The sequence below is a fragment of the Hyalella azteca genome, unplaced genomic scaffold, assembly GCF_000764305.2.
Source record: "Hyalella azteca isolate HAZT.00-mixed unplaced genomic scaffold, Hazt_2.0.2 contig16906, whole genome shotgun sequence".
Classification (NCBI taxonomy): Eukaryota; Metazoa; Arthropoda; class Malacostraca; order Amphipoda; family Hyalellidae; genus Hyalella; species Hyalella azteca.
Window position 1 is genome coordinate 95,067 of NW_025946712.1, and position 24,589 is coordinate 119,655.

Sequence of the window (24,589 nt, forward strand, 5' to 3'; positions counted from 1 at the left end):
CTCTCATCTTCTTGTTGGTACACTATTTCCAAATAACTTTAATTAGCGCGCATTATTAGAATTAAGGAACAATATAAATTTCGTTGCTAGCTCTCTTCAGACAATTTTTGCCCGACATTTATTTATCTTTTGTGGAGCGAAATTAAATTGAGGTCATTGGCTCTTCTCATTGAAAATTTTCTCGAGACTGGATGATTAAATCTTAAAAATAAGTAAGTATCAATATAAAGGCGTGCTTCGCAAACATAACGACTTAAATAATATCATAGCACATATTCATCGAAATATAATTAAACTCGTGAAGATCGAGAGTGTGTGATGACCAATGAATGCCCCATCACTGTTACATGATGCATCAATGTTAGCTTCAATGTGTTCTGTTTCTCACTGATTAAGTAGAAAATAACCTATGGAAATTATTTAGAAACTAAAATTGGAATCACTTTGAAATTCCATTCTTTTTCTGCAGCCGTCTTGGTTGCAGAAAATCCATCTTGGATGCATTCCACCATCTTGGAAATAACTAACTTCTCATAAAACATTTGAAGAGTTTAACTATAAGGCTCAGTCGTTCTGCTGTCTCCTTATCTCGCTATGGCCGCAGATGTAGACAACACACCGGCCGGCTTGGTCGGCCACAGTCTTGCGATATCAGCGGCTTCCTCAAGAGAGCTTCATGTGAACTAGAAAAGCCTGCACCTAGCAGGGCTCCGTTGACTCAAGGTCAGTGCAGTAGTGAGTGGACTAGTATCCTGAGTAGGCTGATTGAGTGTACGTACTATTGTCTCGCTATTGCTAATTTTTACGGGAGATTTGTAAATAACATCAACGTTCTCAAGAGGTAGACTTTCATTATTTTTATCGAAAGGTCTTCTGTACATCAAACTAAGTCAAGTGTAATGTTGAATATGAATTGAAATTATGTTAATGCTCTATTTTTTTACTTAGGTTCCTATTCTTCAATTGTTCTCTAAAGTGTCTCAATAAAATATTGCAATAAACTCTTAGATTCTAGCAAGCAGGATGAGATTATTTTATTGAGAAATAATTCATTAGCATTTTCGAGAGCCTTGCAAGTAACTGAGTGAAGACTGCTTCACGTACGAGAGATGAGGGAGAAAAAAAAACATGCGCTATATAGCTGAAAAATTCTGCCAGGCCTGTGCAGGATTAGATTGTCATGCTTTGCGAGCGTTGATGGGGGCGAACAGTCGTACTAGGGTAGAAGAATTGTTTGGTTCCCACTTAAAATTAGGACTTGTTGAACCAAGCAACGACGATTTATAACAACGCTTTTTGTTCACAGATAAAAGGAAAGGTGTTGTACTGGTCACGTATAGCCCTTGTGTTCCTACTACGTTAGATGCAGATTCGTAAATTGATGGTTTTCAATTTACTTTGTTAATATTCACCTGTTACCGACACAGCACTCTGCACGAAACACGAAAGGGGCAGTTGCAGCGCAGACTGCGTTAGAACCGGTGCTCTACGCCGCACCTGCTCTTGCAAATTCGAGTACGAAGCTTTCATAGTCGTAGTTACTTTTTTGTTTTCATGAAAGGTGAATAATGCCCAGTATTTATCTCATGTTTTATATGTTCTTAGTCAATTTCTTGAATCAATTTTAGAGACATCAACACGTTTGACCTTGAACTTGAACGCTGCCGGCGGAGTGAGTGTGATGAGTTCGGACGATTCGTTGGGATTGAGCATATTTTATTCAATAGATGTGACTGGCAGGCGCTGGTTATTCACTAATATAGAATATTTCATCTTGCTTGCTTATATGAAGATTAACTAAAGAAGTTTTGACTAGAATACTTTCAGATCCTTCTCTCAACTCTGACAATATATAATTTACAGCGCAATAATTTGCTTTAGCTATTGGTTAATTTTTTATTTACCTCTGCGCTCACACTTTGTAGGCATTATTAAATTTCCTGAAGAACATATATCCTAAAATATTCATTATATATCTGAGGTCAGAAGCGTCTCTTGATTTTATAATGCTTGCTGATATTAATGCATCTAAAGTGCAAATAAAAACGATTACAGAGTCGGTGTCGATTGTGCGATCACAAGTCTGAAATTCTTGGTTTTATATTAAGAATTTCGACTTTGAATAAGTGCCACCCTATAATTGACATTCCTCGGGCTACATCGTGTTTACTAATAACACGTTTGCCACCCACAGGATGGCTGGCCTCCGAGTGCTGGTGCTCGTAGTGCTGGCAGGCGCGCTACAGGCAGTTGGCGCGGCGCTGCCACCGCCTGAGCGCTCCTACAACATCCTTATGCTGCTGCCCGTGTCCTCCAAGAGCCACCGCAACGTCTTCATGCCCCTTGCCAAGGCCCTCACGCAGCGCGGCCATAAGGTGAATTGTATTAATTTATAACCTGTATAAATTATGGTCGTGTTTATGTTTAAAACTTTATGTACATTCGGCAGACTTCGAAGCCCGGTAGCGGGAAAATATACAAAATTTGTTTGCTATTTGTATTAAACACTCTGAATGGCTCCTTGCTGGGCTTTTACGTTATTGAAAGTTCTGTCTGAGTTTTTATTGAATCATAACGTAATCAGCCAAAATTCAAACGAGTCACACGAATTCGTAATTTGAGCTGGTCAAAGAAGTCATACGAGTTTATAAGTCGAATTGTTCAAACAAGTCGCACGAGTTCAGAAGTCAAATTGATGAAACCAGTCAGAGTTTTGCGGACATTAGATGAAATTCTGATAATCTATTAATAGAATGATCATAATATGCGCAAGGAGGCAGTGTCCATTTCTGTATTTCAAATTCTTGCATTTGCCATCATATTTCATGCAACTGACTCGGAACGTTTTGTACATCAAATTACCTTCAACTATTAATTAAATAATACAATTGAATATTCAAGATACTAGTAATGACACTTCATGTTCCATCGATTTAGATTTTTAGCCCTGGTTTGATATATCACTTCCGAGTGAAGTAAACACGAAAGTTCCTTTCAAATGTTTCATCGATTTCGATTTTTAGCCCTGTTTAAATACCGCGATTACGAGTGAAGTAAAAACGAAAGTTCCTTTCAATTATCATCTTACTCTTGTTCAGATAACGATGCTGAGTAACCAACCTGCGCCGGACAATAATCCGAATATTCGATACATTGAGAATCCATCCAAGCACGTTGACACCGACAAGGTTAATGCCTTCGAAATTTTGGGTTCACCCGAGAAAATGTTCAAAACATTCACCGAGTTGATCCCAAAAGTGGCTCAAGAGATCTATAAAGTCGCCGAGGTGGCAGACCTCTACGAGAAGAGGAGAGAATTTGATCTCATTGTGATTGATGCATTATTCAATGAGGTTCGTATGAAACAATGATTGATTCCTTCCAATTATAAGCGAATTTACACTTACTTCCAGTTCACAGACTTAATTACTGTAATTTTATCTTACTTGAGCGGGAAATGTTCGATTTAGAGATGGCCTATGTCTTCAACGCCGACACTTCTATTCTATTCTAGAGACAGCATTATAATTTGTTATAGCATTATAATTCGTTGTAATTATAGGCTTGATACCTCCATTTATCGTATTAATTAATTTAATGATGTTTTTTTCTTATTAAAAGTGCATTTTTACCAACGAGATCAAAATGTAGGAATTTCAGTTGCTGTAGTTCAACATAATAAATTGATTTTTAACAGATCATGTTTGAGGTCTTGCGTTAATCAGTTGACTATAAATTAAACAAAATTATCTGCATACAATCAATTACTGTTAGTAGTTCCCACCCCCAAATGTTATGCGTTCAAGTTATATTCCTGAAAAATAATTACCAAATAAATTCTGGGGTGTAAATCTGCAATACGCATTACGCATGCTTAAAATACATGGATACAATAATTGAGAAATTATCGACACAAACCTTAACATAAAAGACACCAAAAATTGTTGGAACTTCTTAAGCAATTCTTCTTCATCGTAATTTATTGGATTTTGAACCTTTTCAGGTATGGAGAATCAATTTGACCGAATCACTAGGTAAACTACTTCTATTCACTAAGTAAATTCATTCATTCGGTGACTCATTTGAACATAATTTTCTATATACACAGGCAATTGAAGCAACAATTTCCTGTGCTACAATTGCTACAATATTACGTGAATTCTATTTAGATGACAACTTATTTGGAATAACTCACTCATAATTCACATTTAGAATGAACTCGGTTGTATATTTTCTTGAAAACTAAGTAAATTAAAAAAAGAGTGAAAATATTTCTGTATAAAGCCTGTCTAAGGAAAACTTCTGCTGTTGCACGCGGAACCACAAGCAAAGTAATTTATTTTTAGAATATGCAATAAAACAGTAAACACTAGACCCTAATGGGGTCTAATTTTACATGAAATCAAAGTGTATGAATAGTGTTAATTAAATTTCAATTTATCGACTTACTTCTACGAGTTGTGCAGGTGATGTATCCGTTCACCCACAACCACACTTTCATGACGATCAACCCTGGTGAACTGCACCCATCATTTAGCGCGTCGATGGGAAACTTTCTGAACCCAGCCTACGTCTCCAACATGCTAGAAAACTACCAACATCCATTTTCCCTGCTGGATCGGTGGAAAAATCTGATCATGAGCGTTATCTTGCCATTTCATTGGGAGCGTGCAATCGTTACGCCTGTTCAAGCTGAGGTTAGAGTTGACGTTCAATAGGTAGTTTCTAAAACATCGATGTGAAGAACTTCCTTCAGACAAGTGGCTTATAATTATTAACTTTCTAATGTCTAACAACGTCCTATTTATTTTCTAATACATGCGAGCAAAATAATAAAACTAAAACAAGTTAATTTTACAAAATATTTCCAACGTAACATGTTCAATTTGGATTTAATTAGCGTAATCAATAGTCAGAATTCATTGCCCTTGTCGTGAGAATAAAACTGTTTGATATATTATGATTTTCCAATTATCAATTTTCCAATAATTTTGAAGGTGTGATCTTTCAGATTTCGAAGCAATTCCCTGATTTGCCACGTCTTGATGATCTGAAACGCAACCAAAGCCTGACGCTCATCAACTCTCACTTCAGCGTCGGCCAGCCTCTGCCTCTTCTGCCCAACCAGGTCGAAGTTGGTGGCCTACACATAGGTCCTCCTGCAGCGCTCCCTAAGGTGAAAATTTCGATACATGCATTAAAGTTATTAAAGTTACTGGTACAGTGGTACTTTTTCCGATTTGAAAGAAATTCGAAACAACAGTCAGATAGATGAAAGTTACTATTTGTTACTCGATCTGTATTCCTTGAACATTTGAGCGTGAGTGGATAGTTCGCCAAAAGTATTGGCTGTTCAATGTATGTTTTATCCGATAAGCTACACGTATGGCAAGCCACGGGGAGGTTTTATCAAACTTCGTGAACTTACTTAACAATTTCATCGAAATGTTTAATATTTTAAAGCCCAATTTACGATTATCATTAACACGGGCACAACGTCAAAGCATTTCTCTCTAAAGCTCCACAAGCGACAAAAAATAATTAAATAAGTCATGTATTAATATTGTCAATTACACCAAGTAGCGACGTTAACCGATGATATCAACCTGGATCATAAGTTCAAATTCTAACACTACTGATAACCTTTCCTCTATAAGAAATAATCTAATATTACGAACATTATACTTATTTTATTCTCAGGACCTATCGGACTTCTTGTCTGGCACGACGCCGGTGGTGTACATGAGTCTGGGCTCTATTGCGCGCAGCAGCGCCATGCCCCAGGAGTACAAAGACATCTTCTTCAGCGCCTTCGCCAAGCTCCCCTACAAAGTCCTCTGGAAGTTCGAGGAAAAACCACCCAAAAAGGCCAAAAATCTTTTCGTTCAAAGTTGGATGCCTCAACAGGACGTACTGGGTAGAAATAAGAGAATAAATTTGCATTAACAGTTCGCAAAATGATGATGGAATATTTAAACTTTGAGGTTTTGAAAATAACATTCAAGTAAAATGTATGTATGCAAAGTGGGAAAAGTTTCTTGCAAGTTAGCAGTGAGTTTACTGAAACATTGCTTGATGCTTTGAAGTTCAGAAACACCAAAAAGACCCATTGCCAAAAAGGGGAGGTGACCAAAATGCCAAACACCAAAAGACCCCCAATAAATGATCGTCTATGTATGTGTATTAGTTTTTGAGATCAAGACATTATCAGGCTCTGTTACGAATTTAATTGAAAATTGCACCAACATGCATTGTAGCCCCTAACATTTTTCCCCTCAGCGCATCCTAATGTGAAGGTTTTCATATCACACTGCGGCTGGCTGGGGTCTCAGGAATCCCTGTACTTTGGTACGCCGATTCTTGGTCTACCGATTTTTGGTGACCAGCCTAAGAACGCCCTGGCTTTGGAGCACGCAGGGGTGGCTCGATCACTTGCCTGGGCTGACTTGAACGAGCAGCGACTGATGGATTCCATCACGGAGCTCATAGAGAACCCAAAGTAAACGAAAAAAGTAGTAACAATAGTCATCTTATCACGTTTCTGGTTGATACAGTTTCACTTGCGTCTTTGACAGGGCAGGGTGGCCTAGTGGTTACAGTTCAGAGTACCAAGATTGGAGCAGAGAGGCGGGGTTCGATCCCAGCTCTGTGCGCCAGTTTCTGGTCAGAATCAGCAAGGAGGCCGGGCGGTTAAGCACAGCAGAATTGTAGCAGTGAGTAGCGAGTTTGAGACCGCAAAATGCTGTGAATGTTCTGCGATGTTAAGAATCGGCGACAGGCCTACGGCCTACTAAACGCTGAAACCACTATTATTATTTATTATTATTATTTTTATAATATTATTCTGGTTATAGAACACTTTTTGCACACATAATTCCTTAAAGCCGCTCCATGCCACGAAGAGAACCCTATGAGAACTAATGTGATTTTATAGCGATTTTTCCATTACTTGCCCGAATACTCGATGTTACCGCTATTATAATTCTTTTCTTAACGATGGTAATTTTTCAAGTACAGAAATAAGACGGCGAACAATTTTAGAGATGAAAGTTACTATTAATAACTTTAGAGGATGCTTATAAAGCTTTTAATAAATAAACCATCATTCATTCATTTCGATTCAGGTATCGGGAGAAGGCTGAGAAAATTTCAGCGGCGATGAAGGACCGTCCGCTGAGCGCCGTGGAGACGGCCGTGTACTATTTTGGATATAAAAGTTATTATTAATGACACTAGATGATGCCAATAAAGCTGTTCATACAGGAACCATCATTCATTCATTTCGATTCAGGTACCGGGAGAAGGCTGAGAAAATTTCAGCAGCGATGAAGGACCGTCCGCTGAGCGCCGTGGAGACGGCCGTGTACTGGACAGAGTACGTCATCCGCCACCAGGGGGCGGTGCACCTGCGCTCCCCTGAGCGTGACCTCACCTGGGTGCAATTGCTTCATCTCGACCTCCTGCTTCTCTTGCATGTCGCTCTTTATCTCGTCTATTTAATTATAAGCAAGTTATTGGCATTCTTCTGTGGAGGTAGTCGTAGCAAGGCCAAGAGGATGAAGGGGAAGAGGGACTGAGGCTTGAAAGGTTAATATGTTCATTCTGAGCTTGTATCATTGCATTTTCAAGTGCACGTCAAGTGCTTCATAATTAAGAAGAAGAGTAGAAATTCCCTTATATATCAGCAGTACTTTTATTATTTATTACATTTCAGCAGTATCCATTGAATTTTTGATCGGCCTCGCAATCGTATCTCAGCTGATGTTTTGTTTAGAAATCGAAATCTTCTCATGTGCATTTCTTCTTCTCTTAATTGCATGTCGCCTCCTTCCTTTTTACTATCGTGCTATTATTAGGATTTCAATTTTGCTTCAGAGAAAAAGGCTAACCGGTGCATTCCAAGAAGAAAAATGAGAAGTGAATGTCTTTGAATTAATATCCTTGTTAAATAATTTTTATTCTTGTTCGAAAAGAGAGACAAACAAAATAAAATAATTGGATGTTCGAATAATTGATTGGATAATAACTGGATAAAAAATCATTTAGATAATAATAATTATTTTTTATTCAATTTGGAAATAATTGGATAAAAAAATAATTTGGATGCTCGGTTCATAAACAGGAGCATATGTTCAGTCTTAAAATGCCTAGCAAATTACGGACCAGGCAATAAGTCCAGCAGCTATCTCAATCAATCGTCAGTTATGGAAAGATCGGGTTCCAAAGGCCGGATCCCTTGTGAATCAAGTCACGAAAAGTTCAAGAATCGGCAACAGGCCATGGGCCTATGTCTTCAACGCCGACACTTCTATTCTATTCTATTGACTACTCCCTACGCTGTGGGCTTTCAAACTGCCGCGGCGTTACCTGGACTCGTGTTGAAGAAAATATTGTGAGCTATAACAGGAAGCGCTCTCTTGATTAATTGAATTCTTGTTATGGTTAGTGGAAATGAAATAAATTATAGAATATTTTTCAGTCGTCAGCTCGCTGGTTCACCGCAGAGATTTTTTTTAAATTGTCTGTAAAATTAATTACTTCTTTTCGCTGAGTGAAAGCAGTGGATGTTCCAGGCATTTTATTTTTAAATAATTTCATAACATTTGTTCGAACATCAGTTCATGTTCTTACAGCAATAGAGTATTGAGACAAATTAGATCTTAGATATTGAAAAAATTATACTAGTACGCGTGCACACACTAAGATTTTTGCTCATCAGATAGGAAATTTTCCCCCTGATTTTTTCATGCAACTCATCGATTAGCAAAAATTTGACCTGTCGAGAAGAGAGCTGCAAGGTTCTGATAAAATTCTGGTCGGAATGGAGTCGCAAATGGTTCCGTCAGAAGACAGAACTGTCATGTGATCAAAACTTTGCCAGACACACTCGGGACGATTCAAACCTTTCGTGCATCAAACGACCTAGAGTCCTAGACCTTCTGAGGATTCGGTATGTGTTATGTACCATACTCGTACCTTGGTTTCACCACATCTGTATTCGATCATAGATGTTTACATATTTTTTATAGAGACTGCCATTGATTCATTACTAATTTTGGATTTTCTAATAGATAAAGTAAGCCAAAACCCTCATTTTAACGTAAATTTAATAATAATTTATGAAAACCCAAATGTTAGGCGGCTATTCTAAGCGCCACCTGGCTGATTACACATTTCTACATCAGGACAGGGATTCGTTGAGTAAGTACGTGAGGGATAAGTAAGATACTTCTTTCTATAGAACTTATCTTAATATGGGATGGTTTTACATGCGAGATACTCTACGGGTATAGGCTAAGACGACGACAGTTAGGTCGGAGAAGCTTTAACGCGAACTACATGGCGGCGTACTTGTCAGTTACTGGGGGCCTTAGTAAGGTTCACAGCCTTTTTATAGAATCACGACTTCCGCCCACTACTGTGGTCTTGATCGCGTGATGTGTCACATGGTGCTGTTCATGATGACACAGGTTTAGTACTTTTCCATCAATCTCTTCCAGGTCTAGTGAAAATTACGTCTCGATTACAGATGATTTATTTATAGAATATCATTATAATTAATAGAATGAGACGCCTGATTGACGCCGGACACAAAAATTTCAATAAAACAGTTCAATGGATCCCTTCATTTTCAGACATCATTGAAGAGAACTTCGTAATTAAATTCTGTTGGTGCGAGTATTCATCCTATTTGTATCAGTATTTTACTTAAACCAGTTAACCAAAAATTTAAAAGCAGAGACACGCCGAATAATTTCAACTAATCTTCATTCAAGAGGTATCTGATTGTGTTTTTCAATTGGAGCTGATGAAGAAGCTCAGGTGGTCTCAGAAGAATTTCCGATGAATATAAAGTGGATTTACTTGGCATTTTCGTTGCTTTTAAATTCTTGGTATTTAACTTCTTATTGTAAAAATTACCGCAACATAAAACTATATTTACTACAACAGCTATCTTCAAACACGGGCATTGCAATGTTACGAAACTTTTCAAGCCTCGAAAGTCGAACGCTGTTGAGAAGCCTTCACCGCCTTCGTTTGTTATTGAAAATGCAGGTTATTTCGAGCAGTGTTATCAACACATTTGTAGCACTGAATGTTGTCAGCATAAGCATGAATTCTTTTATTTTTTATTTTGGGAATTCATCTCATGATGAGAATTGTAATGCAATTTTTTTACATTTCATCGACTAATTATATTTAGCCTGATTGCTTCACATTCAGAATAAGGATCTTGCTTTATCAAGTGAAGCAAAATTTAGATCTCAGTCTCAGAGAGTGCAAGTAAATAAGTAGTTAATATAATATTAAAAAGATAAGAATAAAGTATTAGGAGCCACTACTACTACTAGCCACTAGAAGGGAGGAGTGGAATGAGCTAACTGTATCCTAAAGTAACTCATTTACCTCCCCATCATCATTATCGGCCCTCATCGGCAAGACCTCTTGGGTGGAAAACCTGGCTATTATATTGACCAAGAATATTCCAATCCACCGCAAACAGAAATTTAGTTACAGAAGAAAAATATTCTTAAAGAAGTTGAAAGTAAATCATCGAGGAGGTTCAAACTAGCGATTGTATATTTTTAGCATAGGACATTAGTCCTCGATTGCACAGAGTGGAAACAAATAATTAGCAACGTGACAAATCATTAAAAACCCAGATATCATTCTTAGCATTACTAGTCTCACTAATCTGAAACTAATCTACGTCCTTCATCAAGAAATGCTGAGTAACAAATTACATATTTTCGAACATTCGAGTAATTTACTTACTTTTCAAACAATCACTTCAAACAGCGAGAGGCACATTTGCAATTATGCAGTTAATGAATATTGAATAATCATTAACTGGAACATGAAATCAGCTGTCTGCAGGACAAGACTTTCAAAGACTACGTGCTGGTCCTAACCGGTTAAAATTTATTAGAATAACTAACATAATCACCTGATTTTATTTAGTGGTGGAAAATTTCTAGAACTGCGAGACAATAAAATACCACAACACATACTAACTTAAATTTTATAAAGATAAAGAATAGCGAATTGGTACACAAAAATATTTTGATTTCCAAACAAAACATCAGCGGCAAGATATTCCGATGGCGATCATAAATAACAATCAATGGATTCTGCTGAAGTCGCGGAAAAGTATCTTTATGAAAATTTAACTTGCCAAACAAAAACTTCTTAATTTTATCACAATAAAGGGGAATTTTTCCTTTTCTTCTTACTTAATTAATTAAGAAACACTTGACGTGCACTTAAAAATTGCAATGATGCAAGCTCAGAATGAACATATTACTTAAATGGCAACGATTCATATTATTTGATACTGTGAGAATGGTCAAGCCTCAGTCCATCTTCCCCTTCATCTTCTTGGCCTTGCTACGACTACCTCCACAGAAGAATGCAAATAACTTGCTTATAATTAAATAGACGAGATAAAGAGCGACATGCAAGAGAAGCAGGAGGTCGAGATGAAGCAATTGCACCCAGGTGAGGTCACGCTCAGGGGAGCGCAGGTGCACCGCCCCCTGGTGGCGGATGACGTACTCTGTCCAGTACACGGCCGTCTCCACGGCGCTCAGCGGACGGTCCTTCATCGCTGCTGAAATTTTCTCAGCCTTCTCCCGGTACCTGAATCGAAATGAATGAATGATGGTTCCTGTATGAACAGCTTTATTGGCATCATCTAGTGTCATTAATAATAACTTTTATATCCAAAATAGTACACGGCCGTCTCCACGGCGCTCAGCGGACGGTCCTTCATCGCTGCTGAAATTTTCTCAGCCTTCTCCCGGTACCTGAACAGAATATTATAAATGATATTTTATTAAGGTACACAAAACCGGGAATAAATAAGTTGTGAGGAATGGGAACTGGACAAACCTGCTTTAGCACTTCTAACCAATTTTGACAAATTTCGTAACGTTAATGAAATTTTGACAGGATGTTCTCGGTACATGTCCCACAACATAATCTCAGACCTGAAACTTTAAAATAAAATCTAGAAATGAGTCATGAATGTATCATACATTGCGCCGAGGTTTCATTAACTATTGCTTATCATCAGCATCAACTCTTCACAGGCAACGGCACGTTAGTCCCTTCAAGCTCTTACGTTGACGTCTCGATGAGATCCCTGATGGTGTCGATAAGAAGCTGCTCGTTCAACTCAAGCCAGGAAAGTTTACGTGCAACTCCCGCACTCTCGAGCTCAACTGCGTTCTTGGGCTGGTCGCCAAACAACGGCAAGCCAATGATTGGTGTCCCGAAGTGCAGGGCCTCTTGAGCACCAAGCAGGCCGCAGTGCGAGATGAACACCTTCACGTTCGGGTGCGCTGTAAAATAAAATACATCTTTCCGTGAAATTGAACTTGTGATGTATCAAGTTGCCTACAAATCCAACGGTGGGGAAATGCTCAAATACAATGAGATAAAATTCCCTATACTATCACACCGTAATACCTAAGGTTCCTGCCAAGGGAAATCCGGTGAGAAAATCCCTTACAAAACATGATTAGAAAATGATCGGAATCCCATTACAACAAGAATTTAAATGAATCAGATCGTAAAACACTTATGCAAAACATACTAAATGACATAAGGCGATAACTCATGCTTTGAAGAACATGAAAATAAGACCGTGAAACACGTGAGAAGAGATCTAACTTGATAACTTTTGAAATCAACTCAGTGTTTGATCGTTCCAGAGTGATTAAAATTTCTATTCCATGTGACTACACCAAAATTGTTTTAACAAATTTCTCGCTGCAAACCTAAGATGTCCTGTTGAGGCATCCAACTTTGAACTAGGAGATTTTTCGCCGTTTTGGGTGGTTTTTCCTCAAACTTCCAGAGGACTTTGTAGGGGAGCTTGGCGAAGGCGCTGAAGAAGATGTCTTTGTACTCCTGGGGCATGGCGCTGCTGCGCGCCACGGAACCCAGACTCATGTACACCACCGGCGTCGTACCAGACAAGAAGTCCGATAGGTCCTGGAAATACGACGGAAACGTTGAACGTTCCATGCAAAAAATCTGTGGGGACATCTATGATGGACCTTTTATTATTATCAAAACGATTTATACTTAGTCATTACATCTTAAATAATAATAAGCTAGTAGGTAGCAAAAATCCAAACTGCTTCTGAATTCGCTTCTTTCTTCTTCCCTAGTTTATTTACCTGTAACCTTACTTCAGCCTTGTCTGCCAATATTTGGGGTAAGATCCTAAAAGCTCCTATTATATTCATCTTATTTGTAATGTTTCATTTAATCCTGTAATTCTTATTAATTAGTCCTCAATATCATTTAGGCTGTTATTTCTTGAGGTGTGACAATTCCATTAAAACTCAAATATATTCCACACTTGTGTTCAATTCCTGTATAAGAACCTTTCGCGTTTGACATTGCTGGTGGCGTTTCTAACTTAGCTAGTTATTAGTACCAATCGCGCTGCTAGAAATCCATGAACAGCAGAGCTCGTTTTGAGAAATGCAACCACAATTAATATCATTAAAACTTTTACATAAATCAAATTTTACTATAAAGTATTGGATGTTATTTGTTGTAACAGTTGCACACACCTGCTTATTTTAAAATGGATTAAAATTAGATTAAGACTGCTTGTAAAGGCTCTCCTCTCTGTTCCATTAATTCACGTTGATATTCACATCTACTGCCATAGGTGAAAACATGATGAGGGAGTCTGGCCACGAACGAGAAGACACTGAGGAATTTCATCCCGACTAGAGGCTCAGTACGAATAACCAATTATTTTTAAAAATCAAAAATTTTTTTGCCGATCGAAAAATCCTTGTGACGCGCGTATCAACAGAACGAGAATACAGAGGCTCAGTAGTGATTAAATAAAAATAGATACAGAATAATTGTTTAGAAAAATGTTTGGTTTGCTAAGAAATGCAATTTAAAGATTGTATTAAATTAATTAGCCATTTCATCGAGCGCAATTCACCTTAATGTTCACTTTTAGAATATTATCATGATAAATAATATAGAATAGAAGTGTCGGCACTGAAGAAATAGGCCCATGGCCTGTTGCCGATTCTTGTTCATAGAATATAATAGAAGTGTCGGCACTGAAGAAATAGGCCCATGGCCTGTTGCCGATTCTTGTAATTTTCGTGACTTGCCAAAAAAACAACACTCACTTTTGGCAGAGGCTTCGGCTCGACAATGTGCATCCCTCCAACCTCGACTTGATTGGGCAGCAGCGGTATAGGGAAGGGTGCGCTGAAGTGCGAGTTGATGAGAGTCAGGCTCAGATTGCGATGGATCTCCCGAATTGGAGGCAAGCTCGGGAAACGCTGGGAAATCTGGAAAGTTCCTGCTATTTATGCTTTGAACCGATATCACAACTATACAACCAGAGTTTAGAAGAAAAAATATGAATTAAATCCAACAAATTATTTAAAGCTAACAACAAATAATAATTCATTAAACTCAATGAATTAAAAAATATAACCCAGTACTCACTGCAGTGAGTGACAGAGAGCGCATTTTCTCGTCGACGAAAACGTGAAGTCACGGACGGACATACGGACATGGCGAGCACAATAGTGCATTTTTTCCATAAATGAGAAAATGCGCTAAAAATAATTTGTGTTACAATTTTAGATCGAAAAATGGCAGGATGGCCCAGGGTGATTCACGGATACTCCCCATTTTAAAGCCCCCCCCAAAAAATATAACTCAGTACTCACTGCAGTGAGTGACAGAGAGCGCATTTTTTCGTCGACGAAAACTTGAGGTCACGAACAGACGGACGGACAGACAGACAGACAGACAGACGGACGGACGGACGGACATGGCGAGCAAAATAGTGCATTTTTTCCATAAATGAGAAAATGCGCTAATAACTAGCAAAGATATCATTACTATATGAATGTTATTGAAGAAGACATTGCCTTAATTCTTGTATCACTTAGTTTTAAAAATAATATCTGACAAATGACGGCCTTCACTGTCAATGCATTCAGTTAGTCGATTTTTAAAGTTCCGTTCAACTCGCTGAAGCATACATTGACGGGTATGTTGGAGATAGCTTGGCGTATGTTGTTCTTCAAATTAGGTAGGGTCCTTGGACAATCATTGTAAGCAATTGAGTTAAGATAACCCAATAAATAATCGCACGGAGATAAATCGGGGATTGAAGCCGGCCAAAAAAGGTCACCTATCAAGGAGATGAGGCGCTCTGCAAAATGTTGTCTCAGAAGACGTGGAGAGCGCAGGAAAGGCCTTGCTAATTTTACGTTTTCGGGTGTCGTGGCAGTCCGCTGACCTCCTCTTACATTCATACTTTCACTTGCCTAAATGTGTTTATCCACGTAAAAATCGATTTCCGATCAGGAACGTGACCGGGAGGATGAATACGGAACCGAGTACGGAATGCTCGTGAGTAGCGATAATGGAACGGTCATAAGAAAGTACGCCTCGAAAGCAAACGCACGCTGCTCACTTGTTCAATGCATAGTGGTAATTGACTAGGCGGGACACAAATTCATGATCTAGCCTATCATATGAAATGCTGCCCACCCTTTTAATTTAACATCTGGCTGCTGGGCGCAAAATACAAAACAGGAAGTTTCGGCGAATCATCCTGTATTATAGGCCGAATTATTTTCTTGGGCAATCTGAAATAAAGTAGTTAGCTCTAGGAAACTGTACAATGACCCTTAACCCTGAACATGACCTCGGAATTTATACACGAATCAGTCTTCATTACGAAGATTATTATTTTCAAGCGTCGGATCGTATTGGCAATGCCATTACACACAAGTTTAACGGTAGCCGTACACAGCAAAACAAATACTACCGACTTTCTTTATAGAAACAAGAAGTTTCATCAAGCTAAACCTTGTGCTTATCAACTCACCTCAACCTGAGTTGGGTTTACAATATTTTTTCGCCATATTACGTCGGTGGCGATGTTCATGAAGACACTCTTGGCGCGATGGTACAGTGAGAATGGTCGTGGGTAGTCCTGCATCGCGCTCGCCACGTACGCAGGATTCTGCAAGTTACCCATCGTGGCGCTCAGCCGCGGGTCCAGCGCGCCCGTGGTTATCGTGATGAAGGTGCGCTCGTGTACGAACGGCAGCAGAGCCTGTACAAGTTAGGGAGAAGTACAAATTATTTTAATACGGCATTCGCCATGATCGTCAGCGTAATTTTTGGTTGTTGATTCAGAGTGTTAATTTGCTGAAGTTGATCATCATAGAAGTCGGATAAGGAACGGTTAGGGAGTAGTACAAATTATTCTAATACGGTATTCGCCATGATCGTCAACGTGATTTTTGGTTGTTGATTCACAGGGCTAATTTGCTGAAGTTTACCATTACAGAAGTCGAATACGGAGTGAGGTAGGTATAGAAGAGGTTTGTGCAAAAGCCCGATTTGAACGCCATTTTATTACGGATAATTTGGAAAAGTGATCTGGAAAATGAATTTTTCTTCTAAGACAAACTTGGCAAGTAAAACAAACATTCAAACCTGTTTTGAGCGATAGAAATGTAGAAAGCACGATAGAGCAGGTGAGGCAAGTTGCTTCTGAACAGGATTCTTATTCATATGGGCAGAATATCAGTAACAAATTCAACATCAACACTGCAGTAAAATTGTACGATACGTGCACACCAAGCAAGACTTCATGCCTTTTATAAGAATAAACTAGCGAAATAATTGTTAAGCTACTCACGTCGTTGAACATGTTATTCAATATTATCAAGTCGAATTCTTTCCGTTTCTCGAAGAGCTCTTTAACAACAGGAACGTCGTAAATTTCTCGCGCAATCAACGGGAATATTGTGCGGAATTGGTTGAACATGATACTGGGATCTTTCATGATCGCGAACGTGTCCAGGGCGTCGGGGTCAAAATGTTTGAGTCCGTGCTCTAGGAAGAGAATCTTGCTATTCTTCTCGGGCGGGGGATGATTACTCAGCATTGTTACCTGCAGGGATACAGAGAGCTGTCAGATATTTGCATTAATTCATACTTATCTTAGTCAATATTGCACTGAACTGAAGTAAGAATAAACGAATGAATTTAAACAAGTCAACCCACAAGAATCACGGCAGCAAACACGGGTAAGCTCGCTCTGGAGTTCAGGCGGTTCTCAATACAATAGCTTTAAGAACCTTCAGTCAAGTGTCAGCTAGGTAACGTTTTAAGGCAAAATTCAAATTCAGAAACAAAAATTTGTTCGGATATCCTTTAGGTTTAATTGTACAAGTTATTTACAGAAATTAATTAGCTCACCTGCTATATACCTCCTATATAGCTTACCTGCTATATATCTCCGAAAAAGTACCGTATTCGTTTTATGAATTAGGATTTTGCCTTGAAAAGTTCACTGAAAGAAATCTAGAGATTCTAAGACAGAAATTCCTAAATTACATTGGCATAAATGGCACATCAACATAAATGACAAGTCCATTTCATAAATATCGTCAGTCATGCCTCTTCCCCCCCCCCCCAAAAAAAAATTATTCGTATTTCATATGTTTAAATTTGGGTACGATTTCTATTTATTTCGCTGTTATTGAATTTTGAAAAATTACTACGAAACCATGAAGACTGAACTATGGAATTCCAACATGCAGTACCATCACCATCGCGATCCTCAGTCACGTCCTTATCGTTATAACCAAGGAACATTTGTTTATTAAATGAACACAATTCTCCTAGTCACGTCATGGAAAACAAGTCGTTTGAATTTGAATTGTCATGCCATGATTGCTGAATCATCGGGGGCTCTATCGCAGACGTAAAGCTTTGCGCAAAAATCACAAAGATGGCTCTGTAAAGATCGCAACGAACTCTACAATTCTGAAACATCTACAGAAATTTGTTTGGAAACTCTGAAAATATTTGAGAGTTAAAAATACCCGAAAATACATACGAGTCGTCGGGAGATCAATTATAACACCGCAGAGATCGAGTTGAGGGACAGATAACACCAGATAATGTCAGACGGATAACGTCAAGGCAGAGAGAATAAACGATAACGAAAATGTGTACAGCCAAAGACTTCTTCCACATTTTTATTCGAGTGATTTTCATTTTGCAACTATTAGATCTGAACAAATTTAAAATTATTACATTCCCTATATATAGGCTATATCCAAGTAAGGCATGCATGCTAGTAGAAATGAAATATTGTGCATGCCAACATAAAAATGAAATAGTATGATAGTGTTAGTCGTGTTTCAGGTGTTATAATTCTGCAATTAGAGGATCAACAGAGATCTCTATAAAAATCTTTCAATTGTTCTATGTTTCTATCTATGATCTATGTTTCTATAAAATCCCTATTGATGGCATAGACACGTGTAAATCCTAATGATGATTATGCATAAAATACCTAAAAAGAGCGCATTCATAAGACTTTCAACCTTATGGCCGCGCTGCGTGAGGGCCGTGGCAAGGGGCATGAAGACGTTGCGGTGGCTCTTGGAGGACACGGGCAGCAGCATAAGGATGTTGTAGGAGCGCTCAGGCGGTGGCAGCGCCGCGCCAACTGCCTGTAGCGCGCCTGCCAGCACTACGAGCACCAGCACTCGGAGGCCCACCATTCTATGGGTGGCAAACGTGTTATTAGTAAACATGATGCAGCCAGAGGAATGTCGAGAACATTGTTCACCTATTACTAATACTGCGTATCTTTTAATCAAGATGTGAGATTTGTGCGGTAAATAAGCCAGCAAGGAGTCAATGCGTTATGTCCGGCCCGCATTGCAACTGTCTGCAACTTCTGAACCGAAAAGTTACGAGGCTATTTTTCGTGAGAAATAATACATCAGTGCTGCCGCTTCAAATCGAAGTCGAAGCTCGAAACTTCCCGCTTTACAGAGCTTTGAAACAATTTTTTAAAATCAAATCGATATTTCTTCAAATATGAATAACTCAGCGCTAATTTATAACTTGGTCAAATGTTTATCACAATGATCAACGGATACGTTCTGCTTACTTATTAAACTAACCAGCTTCTAAAACCCAGCACGCGTTTTTGTTTTGATTCAAAAACTGAAATGTATGATTCAATGGTTCACATATATATATTCAACATTACAATCTGGTTAAAATTGAATCAATCTTACATTCAAGCAGGCTGTTGCTTCTTCTTTCACATAAACTCCGCACACGCTGGAATTCCAACTAATTAATTGCACACGCGAACTACGTTAACCTTCTACAACCTAGTCCACCCGGTTACTGTTGTGACTTGTGAAGTTGTGAAGTTGTGAGTGTGACGGAGTACGGAGACTACGGACTGACGGCGCTCGGCAGTGGCTAGCAGGGTTGCCAGATGGAGCCATGAGAAAATTTAGCTCATAAAAAGGCCAATAACGGACCATTTAAATTTGATATTTTTAAATGTTAAAAATAGCACAACATTTTAAGTTCAATGTAGTTAAGATTATTTACAATGCGTACGGCAACTCCTCATGTTTTCAGACAACAAAAATTACACAAAGTTCACTAAGTTTACGACTCACAAAACCTTCAATGCCACAAAAAACGCCAGCGTTGTAACCACAAAAATTACAAATGAATTTGCTACTCTTTAGAAAGCGGATGACTATATGCACTCGCAGCTCTGCCATGCATGGTTATTAATATGAGTGGGCAACTGTATATTTTGTATATAACTGTATATAAATAACCATGAACCCCATGGTTCAACCATGGTGTCACCGTGTACGGTAGGCCCAATTAAACGGCACACGGCCAGTTACGCAACTTACGTGTCTAAATTTAAATGTATTCATCTTGAGCAAAAAAAGGTAAATTTGAGAGATGGAAAAAATTAATAAAAAAACTTGCGAGTAACATATTTTTTTTTATTGCGAGTAAAAGATCCCAAACGGACAAAAAAGGTCAAATAAATCTTATCAGGCCAACGCATCCAAAAAATACCACCATTTCTTAATTTGTCCAGAAAAAGGCTTTTCTGGCAACCCTGGCTGGGTAGTCCGCGTCCTCGACATGATTGTTATGTAGTGTCGGATAAACCTGTCAACTCAGCTCGCGAACGAAATTTTTTTGGCGAAAAAATTATATTGGCCCTCCAATATACTTTATAGAATATATAGACATAGAACTAAGAACAGTACTTTGAGTTCATCATGGTTTCGGGAGGGCTGCTCGCAACCATGATTGCGAGCAAGATCAACCATGCTCGCAACCCTCAATTCGCCACACAGAGTAGTGGATATTTTCTCTAATGGAGGTCCTTATGGAACCAATTCATGCCAAAATAGAAGACCAAAATCTAAGGATCCTTAATAGAGAGACTAGCTAATCTGGTCCTAAAAAAAGTGTAAATTATGGGTCTTTAACCACAAACAAAGCATAAATAAAATGTAAAACATCCTGAACGGATGAAAGGGCACCCTGCATTTTCGTCGTTCAAATCCTGTGGAAAAATATCCATATTTGATTAGTTTACCTGAAGAAAGGCCTATCTGGCAACGAGCGTCATGCCTGGCGGTATCTGATGCCGAGAATTGCCCGAGGCGGGTGACAACATTGGTGATGCATCTTCTCCTTGCAGGGTTGAGCAGCTCGAATTGTTTGCCAGTTAATATAGCATTTAACTGAAAGGAAACTAAGAGCTACATTTACTTTTAGTTTATTTGATCCAGTAAGTTAAGATCAATCCAGAATCACACTTGAGGATTTGGTGGGTAATGTTATTGTTAGTAGGGGATTTTCATCGATAACACTAGAAAAAAAAAACAATTTGGTAACAATTTTTCAGAAACTTCATTGAAAGACGTTAATTGAATACTAAAGCAAGGGACCCATAGAAATAAAAGCTATTTATTTCCGCAGCGTGCAAGAAGCTAAACGAAGTACAGTAATCCATAGCCTATCGAGGGTGTCGCGTTCAAGACTCCAGCCGCGATAGGTAAAATACGCGATTGGGAATTGATCGACTGATAGTTTTGACGTGCTTATTTACGCATTAATATTGTGATTGTTTAGTAAATTTTCACTACAAATGTTCGCAAACCCTTCCCACACTCTTACTGCCGATCGAGTTCCGCGGACTGTTTTCATTGGCCGCATGTCTCCTTCAAAAACTTCAGAAAATTAGTTATCGACGTCTGCGTGGGGACCTCATTGAAGTATACAAGTATACTCATGGTCTATACAAGGTCCCTGAAGGGTTACTAGAATTTGAAACAAGAACCAACACCAGGGGCCACGGCTATAAGCTAAAAAAATTGATCTTCAAACTATCGCCAGTCATGAAAAGATCCGGTCAAATGACACGAGTTTAGATCTATGAACAAGGCACGAAATGGAAAAGAATCGGCGACAGGCCACATCAGGCCTACACTTCAGAGCCGACATCACTATGTTATGTTATGTTATGAATGATTCTTCTCATCAATATTTCTTTAAAAACCCGCGATGAAGTAGAGTGAGGCAGGATATAGCGAGATATTACTGTCCTTAAAAATTCAATAATAAAAAAGAATTTAATTTTATGAAGCTATCATTCGTGCCAATTGTCTACCTCTTTAACAACTTAACGCAGCTGAAGCAAAACGCGATTATAGGAAACCTCAATTTACAAACACGTAAAGTTTTATTTTAAGAGCGAAATCTCGTGAAATGTTGCTGTAGTGAGTGTAGTCCCACCTTCGTTGCGCCTGCGTCGGCCGCTCACCTAATCATTCTCAGGTGCATCTATTATTACACCGTTACCAGCAGGATTACGTTACATCACTTATGAGCGTTGCAGTCCACGAATTGGATTGAGAAGCAAGCGTGTTAAACATTGGGCTTACTCCAAAAACAAAGTTTTTCAATAGTTTGCAAATTGTCAATTCTGTTTGAGTAGTCTTGACTCTTGATTTATCTTAACTTGTGTAGTGTGTTTAGGCAGTGATAGATTTACCAAAAGTAAAGTTTGTAAAAAGCGGTGGGTAGAAACTAGGACGTTAGGAATAGGATAGTTCAACCATTATCAATCTGAAATTTATTTCTGTAGGGCTGTATGCAAGCATTATTTATACTATACTTTGCATTGGACAGATATGTTACCTTCATAATGCACTAGGTAAACTTTTATTCAGCTTGATTCATCTCTCAGCTGGATAAAATTATATAATTTGGACTTATTTAACTTCAATTTAGTAATGCAGAAAGTATTCTATGAACAACGAGACAATTTTCTTCAATGAAATTATTAAATGACGTTATAAAGGGCGAATTGAATACTAGTGATTTTGCGTAGAATTTTATAGGTTTGGCTTCCTCTGAAATCGAGTTTCTGAAGAACGTGCAGTCTTGCCAATTCGGGAATTTCTCAATTGTGGAACGTCATTTTTGCCATCAAATCTAACTCTTCACCACTGCGCCATTGAGCTGGCCACATTTGGCAAGATTGTATGACTCATTTTATAGTACGGATAATGTAGCTAATTTAGTACGATCGAAAAAACAGTCCGACGAATGCTCATTGGAAATCACTGGAAAGGTAACGAAATCTATTCACAAACGGGTGAATCATGCAGCAATACGTAGAAATACTATAGAATTTGTATGCACAAATATGTGTGCGCGTGTAGGATATAGAGCTTAAAAGAATTTAAAAGCGAACAAAACGACAAGTAAATTCATTGTATCTTCGCCTAAAACGTTTCAAAGACCAGCTTCATCATCAGTTCAAAAATTTAGAAAACACACGGATATTCAATAGAAAAAAAAATTAAATTTACGCCAAAGAGATTAAAACAAGTACCACAACAACTGACCAAATAGAAAATATCAGTCGATTAATAGTTTAAAGTTCAAGACACTCGTGGTACTAGTATTCGAGATACGTAGTACTATATATTATGTATTAGTGTGAGATAAGAACTATAAGCGTTGCGAGCGCAAAATTTCCGCTTAAAAATATGCAGAAATTCCAAAATCCTTACATCCGAAGCACCAACTGAGGTGGAACCAAAAATCTTGTAAAAAGGATCACTGTCCTGCGTGGCAGGGCACAACCGAGTGAGAAGGATGGGCAAAAGACAGTTCAGAATGATAACTCCTGTCGCGGTGTTTGGTATCAGCGAAATCGACGGTTCATGCTCAATTTAATTGACGTTTTCTTTGCTTTTAAATTAATAGGCGACTTTCGATTTGATCAGACTAATGATATAAGTACTAGGGATGGAGGTATTGTGGTATATGCCACATTGCTATATATTTGTGTGTTAAATATTTTCTGTAACCTTGTGCCTGAGGTTTTTAGAGTGGTTCGTTATGGTATGCACTTTTCGATGTACGACTCTGTGCGTGGAAATTGGGGGATGCGTGTGTGCGTTTGCAGTGCGTTGGTAATTGCTATTTTTAGATATAGTTTACAATGTTTCACTAATCTCGACAACATATACGCGAATATACCTGCATATGATATTAGTGATGTACAAATATATACATTTAGATTATGGATGCATTTATCCTTGTTTTGTATTGTTCGCTTGATCTCACTTAGTGCGAGCATATATGAATTTCAAAATGTATTTTGCGAGTGAGAGTGCGTGCCTAAATAAGCGTATAAACAAGCGAGTCAGCGTATTATTTTATTACGTTGGCGTTAATTAGATAATGAGCGTACTAGGGGTTATCGCTGTGCGTATGTCATGTTCTTAGTAAATTACAACTAATTTTCTATACAACATAGTAGTGTTGTCGGCGCTGAAGAACAGACATGATGTGGCCTGTCGCCGATTCATGTACTTTTCGTGAATTGTTCACAGCCTCACAGGAGATCTAAAAACAGGTCGGATATTCGACGGTTCGACCGGATCTTTTCCGAACGGACGATGGTTTGAAATAGCTATGAGACATCCACTGTACAAAAATAAATTAGGTTTTTTAAACCTATAACGTATAAATTTATAACGGAAAGAGGTAGATAAATGTTTCATTTAATTTTTTTATTTCAGGCAAACTGACTATGTTTCTTCGATTTTAAACCTGTGATCCAAACTGACGTTGACGAAATTGTCACATCATCCACGTTTGGAATAGTGATGATGCATTTGAAGATAGTCACAATATAATGTCAGCTGACTCATCATACCGTATGTCAGAATCGTGAAAATTGTTCATAGTCACTCACGGCTTTATTGTGTAGCATCAAACCTATTATGAAAATGAAGTTCACTACAACCTCGCAGTAGTTTCAGGAGTATCTTTACATAGAATTGCTGCTGAAAAATGTTCTGAAGCGATAGAGCAGCTCATAAACAGCATGTTAAACGATACGGCCTTGGCAAATTAGCGCAGGCGAACTATATACTATGACACGAGCCTTGTAAATCTGTCGAGTCAGTCAGAGTCAGACAAATATTTGTCATATTTTACATTATCGTACCCAAGGAAGGTAGGAAAATTATGATTTATTCAGTACAAGCAGAGCTAGCAAAATTTACGCTAGGAATCGAGTCTGCTCATTTAGGTCGTGTTGCATGGAGCGAAAAATTATTATCTGAATCGTGTGATCTTACTTTTGAGCTCACTATAAATGTATTGACGGTCGTTGTAGGTGTTT

General features: G+C 38.4%; 2 protein-coding genes across 7 annotated transcripts; one reads left to right on the plus strand and one right to left on the minus strand.

Annotated features, from left to right (window-relative positions):
• Positions 1-627: 627 nt before the first annotated feature.
• Positions 628-7,922, plus strand: LOC108682500 (UDP-glycosyltransferase UGT5). Of its 6 annotated transcripts, XM_018171672.2 has the most exons (9): positions 628-723; positions 1,428-1,515; positions 2,195-2,375; positions 3,099-3,353; positions 4,467-4,697; positions 5,012-5,176; positions 5,701-5,917; positions 6,280-6,499; positions 7,292-7,922. In XM_018171672.2, the coding sequence occupies exons 3-9, from the start codon at positions 2,196-2,198 to the stop codon at positions 7,575-7,577; spliced, it is 1,554 nt and encodes a 517-aa protein (XP_018027161.1). In that variant the 5' UTR covers positions 628-723; positions 1,428-1,515; position 2,195; the 3' UTR covers positions 7,578-7,922. The 6 variants fall into 6 exon arrangements, with proteins under 6 accessions (XP_018027161.1, XP_018027159.1, XP_018027157.1 ...); XM_018171670.2 differs by lacking the exon at positions 1,428-1,515 and having other exon boundaries at positions 660-723; XM_018171668.2 differs by lacking the exon at positions 628-723 and having other exon boundaries at positions 1,306-1,672.
• A 3,735-nt stretch (positions 7,923-11,657) lies between these two features.
• Positions 11,658-19,240, minus strand: LOC108682502 (UDP-glycosyltransferase UGT5). The gene is made up of 8 exons (XM_018171674.2): positions 19,125-19,240; positions 18,420-18,600; positions 16,721-16,975; positions 15,899-16,129; positions 14,175-14,339; positions 12,783-12,999; positions 12,125-12,344; positions 11,658-11,807 (listed from the first exon to the last, which is right to left on the minus strand). The coding sequence occupies exons 2-8, from the start codon at positions 18,597-18,599 to the stop codon at positions 11,705-11,707; spliced, it is 1,371 nt and encodes a 456-aa protein (XP_018027163.1). The 5' UTR covers position 18,600; positions 19,125-19,240; the 3' UTR covers positions 11,658-11,704.
• Positions 19,241-24,589: the final 5,349 nt, after the last annotated feature.

What these genes read in the sequence shown, in the direction of transcription:
- LOC108682500 (XM_018171672.2), top strand. Translation starts at nt 2,196, where the DNA reads ATGGCTGGCCTCCGAGTGCTGGTGCTCGTAGTGCTGGCAGGCGCGCTA. An exon ending in TTGATGCATTATTCAATGAG is followed by an intron (nt 3,354 to 4,466) that starts GTTCGTATGAAA and finishes CGAGTTGTGCAG; the next exon opens with GTGATGTATCCGTTCACCCA. An exon ending in GCCTCAACAGGACGTACTGG is followed by an intron (nt 5,918 to 6,279) that starts GTAGAAATAAGA and finishes TTTTCCCCTCAG; the next exon opens with CGCATCCTAATGTGAAGGTT.
- LOC108682502 (XM_018171674.2), bottom strand. Translation starts at nt 18,599, where the DNA reads ATGGTGGGCCTCCGAGTGCTGGTGCTCGTAGTGCTGGCAGGCGCGCTA. An exon ending in TGAATAACATGTTCAACGAC is followed by an intron (nt 16,130 to 16,720) that starts GTGAGTAGCTTA and finishes TAACTTGTACAG; the next exon opens with GCTCTGCTGCCGTTCGTACA. An exon ending in TAAACCCAACTCAGGTTGAG is followed by an intron (nt 14,340 to 15,898) that starts GTGAGTTGATAA and finishes GGAACTTTCCAG; the next exon opens with ATTTCCCAGCGTTTCCCGAG.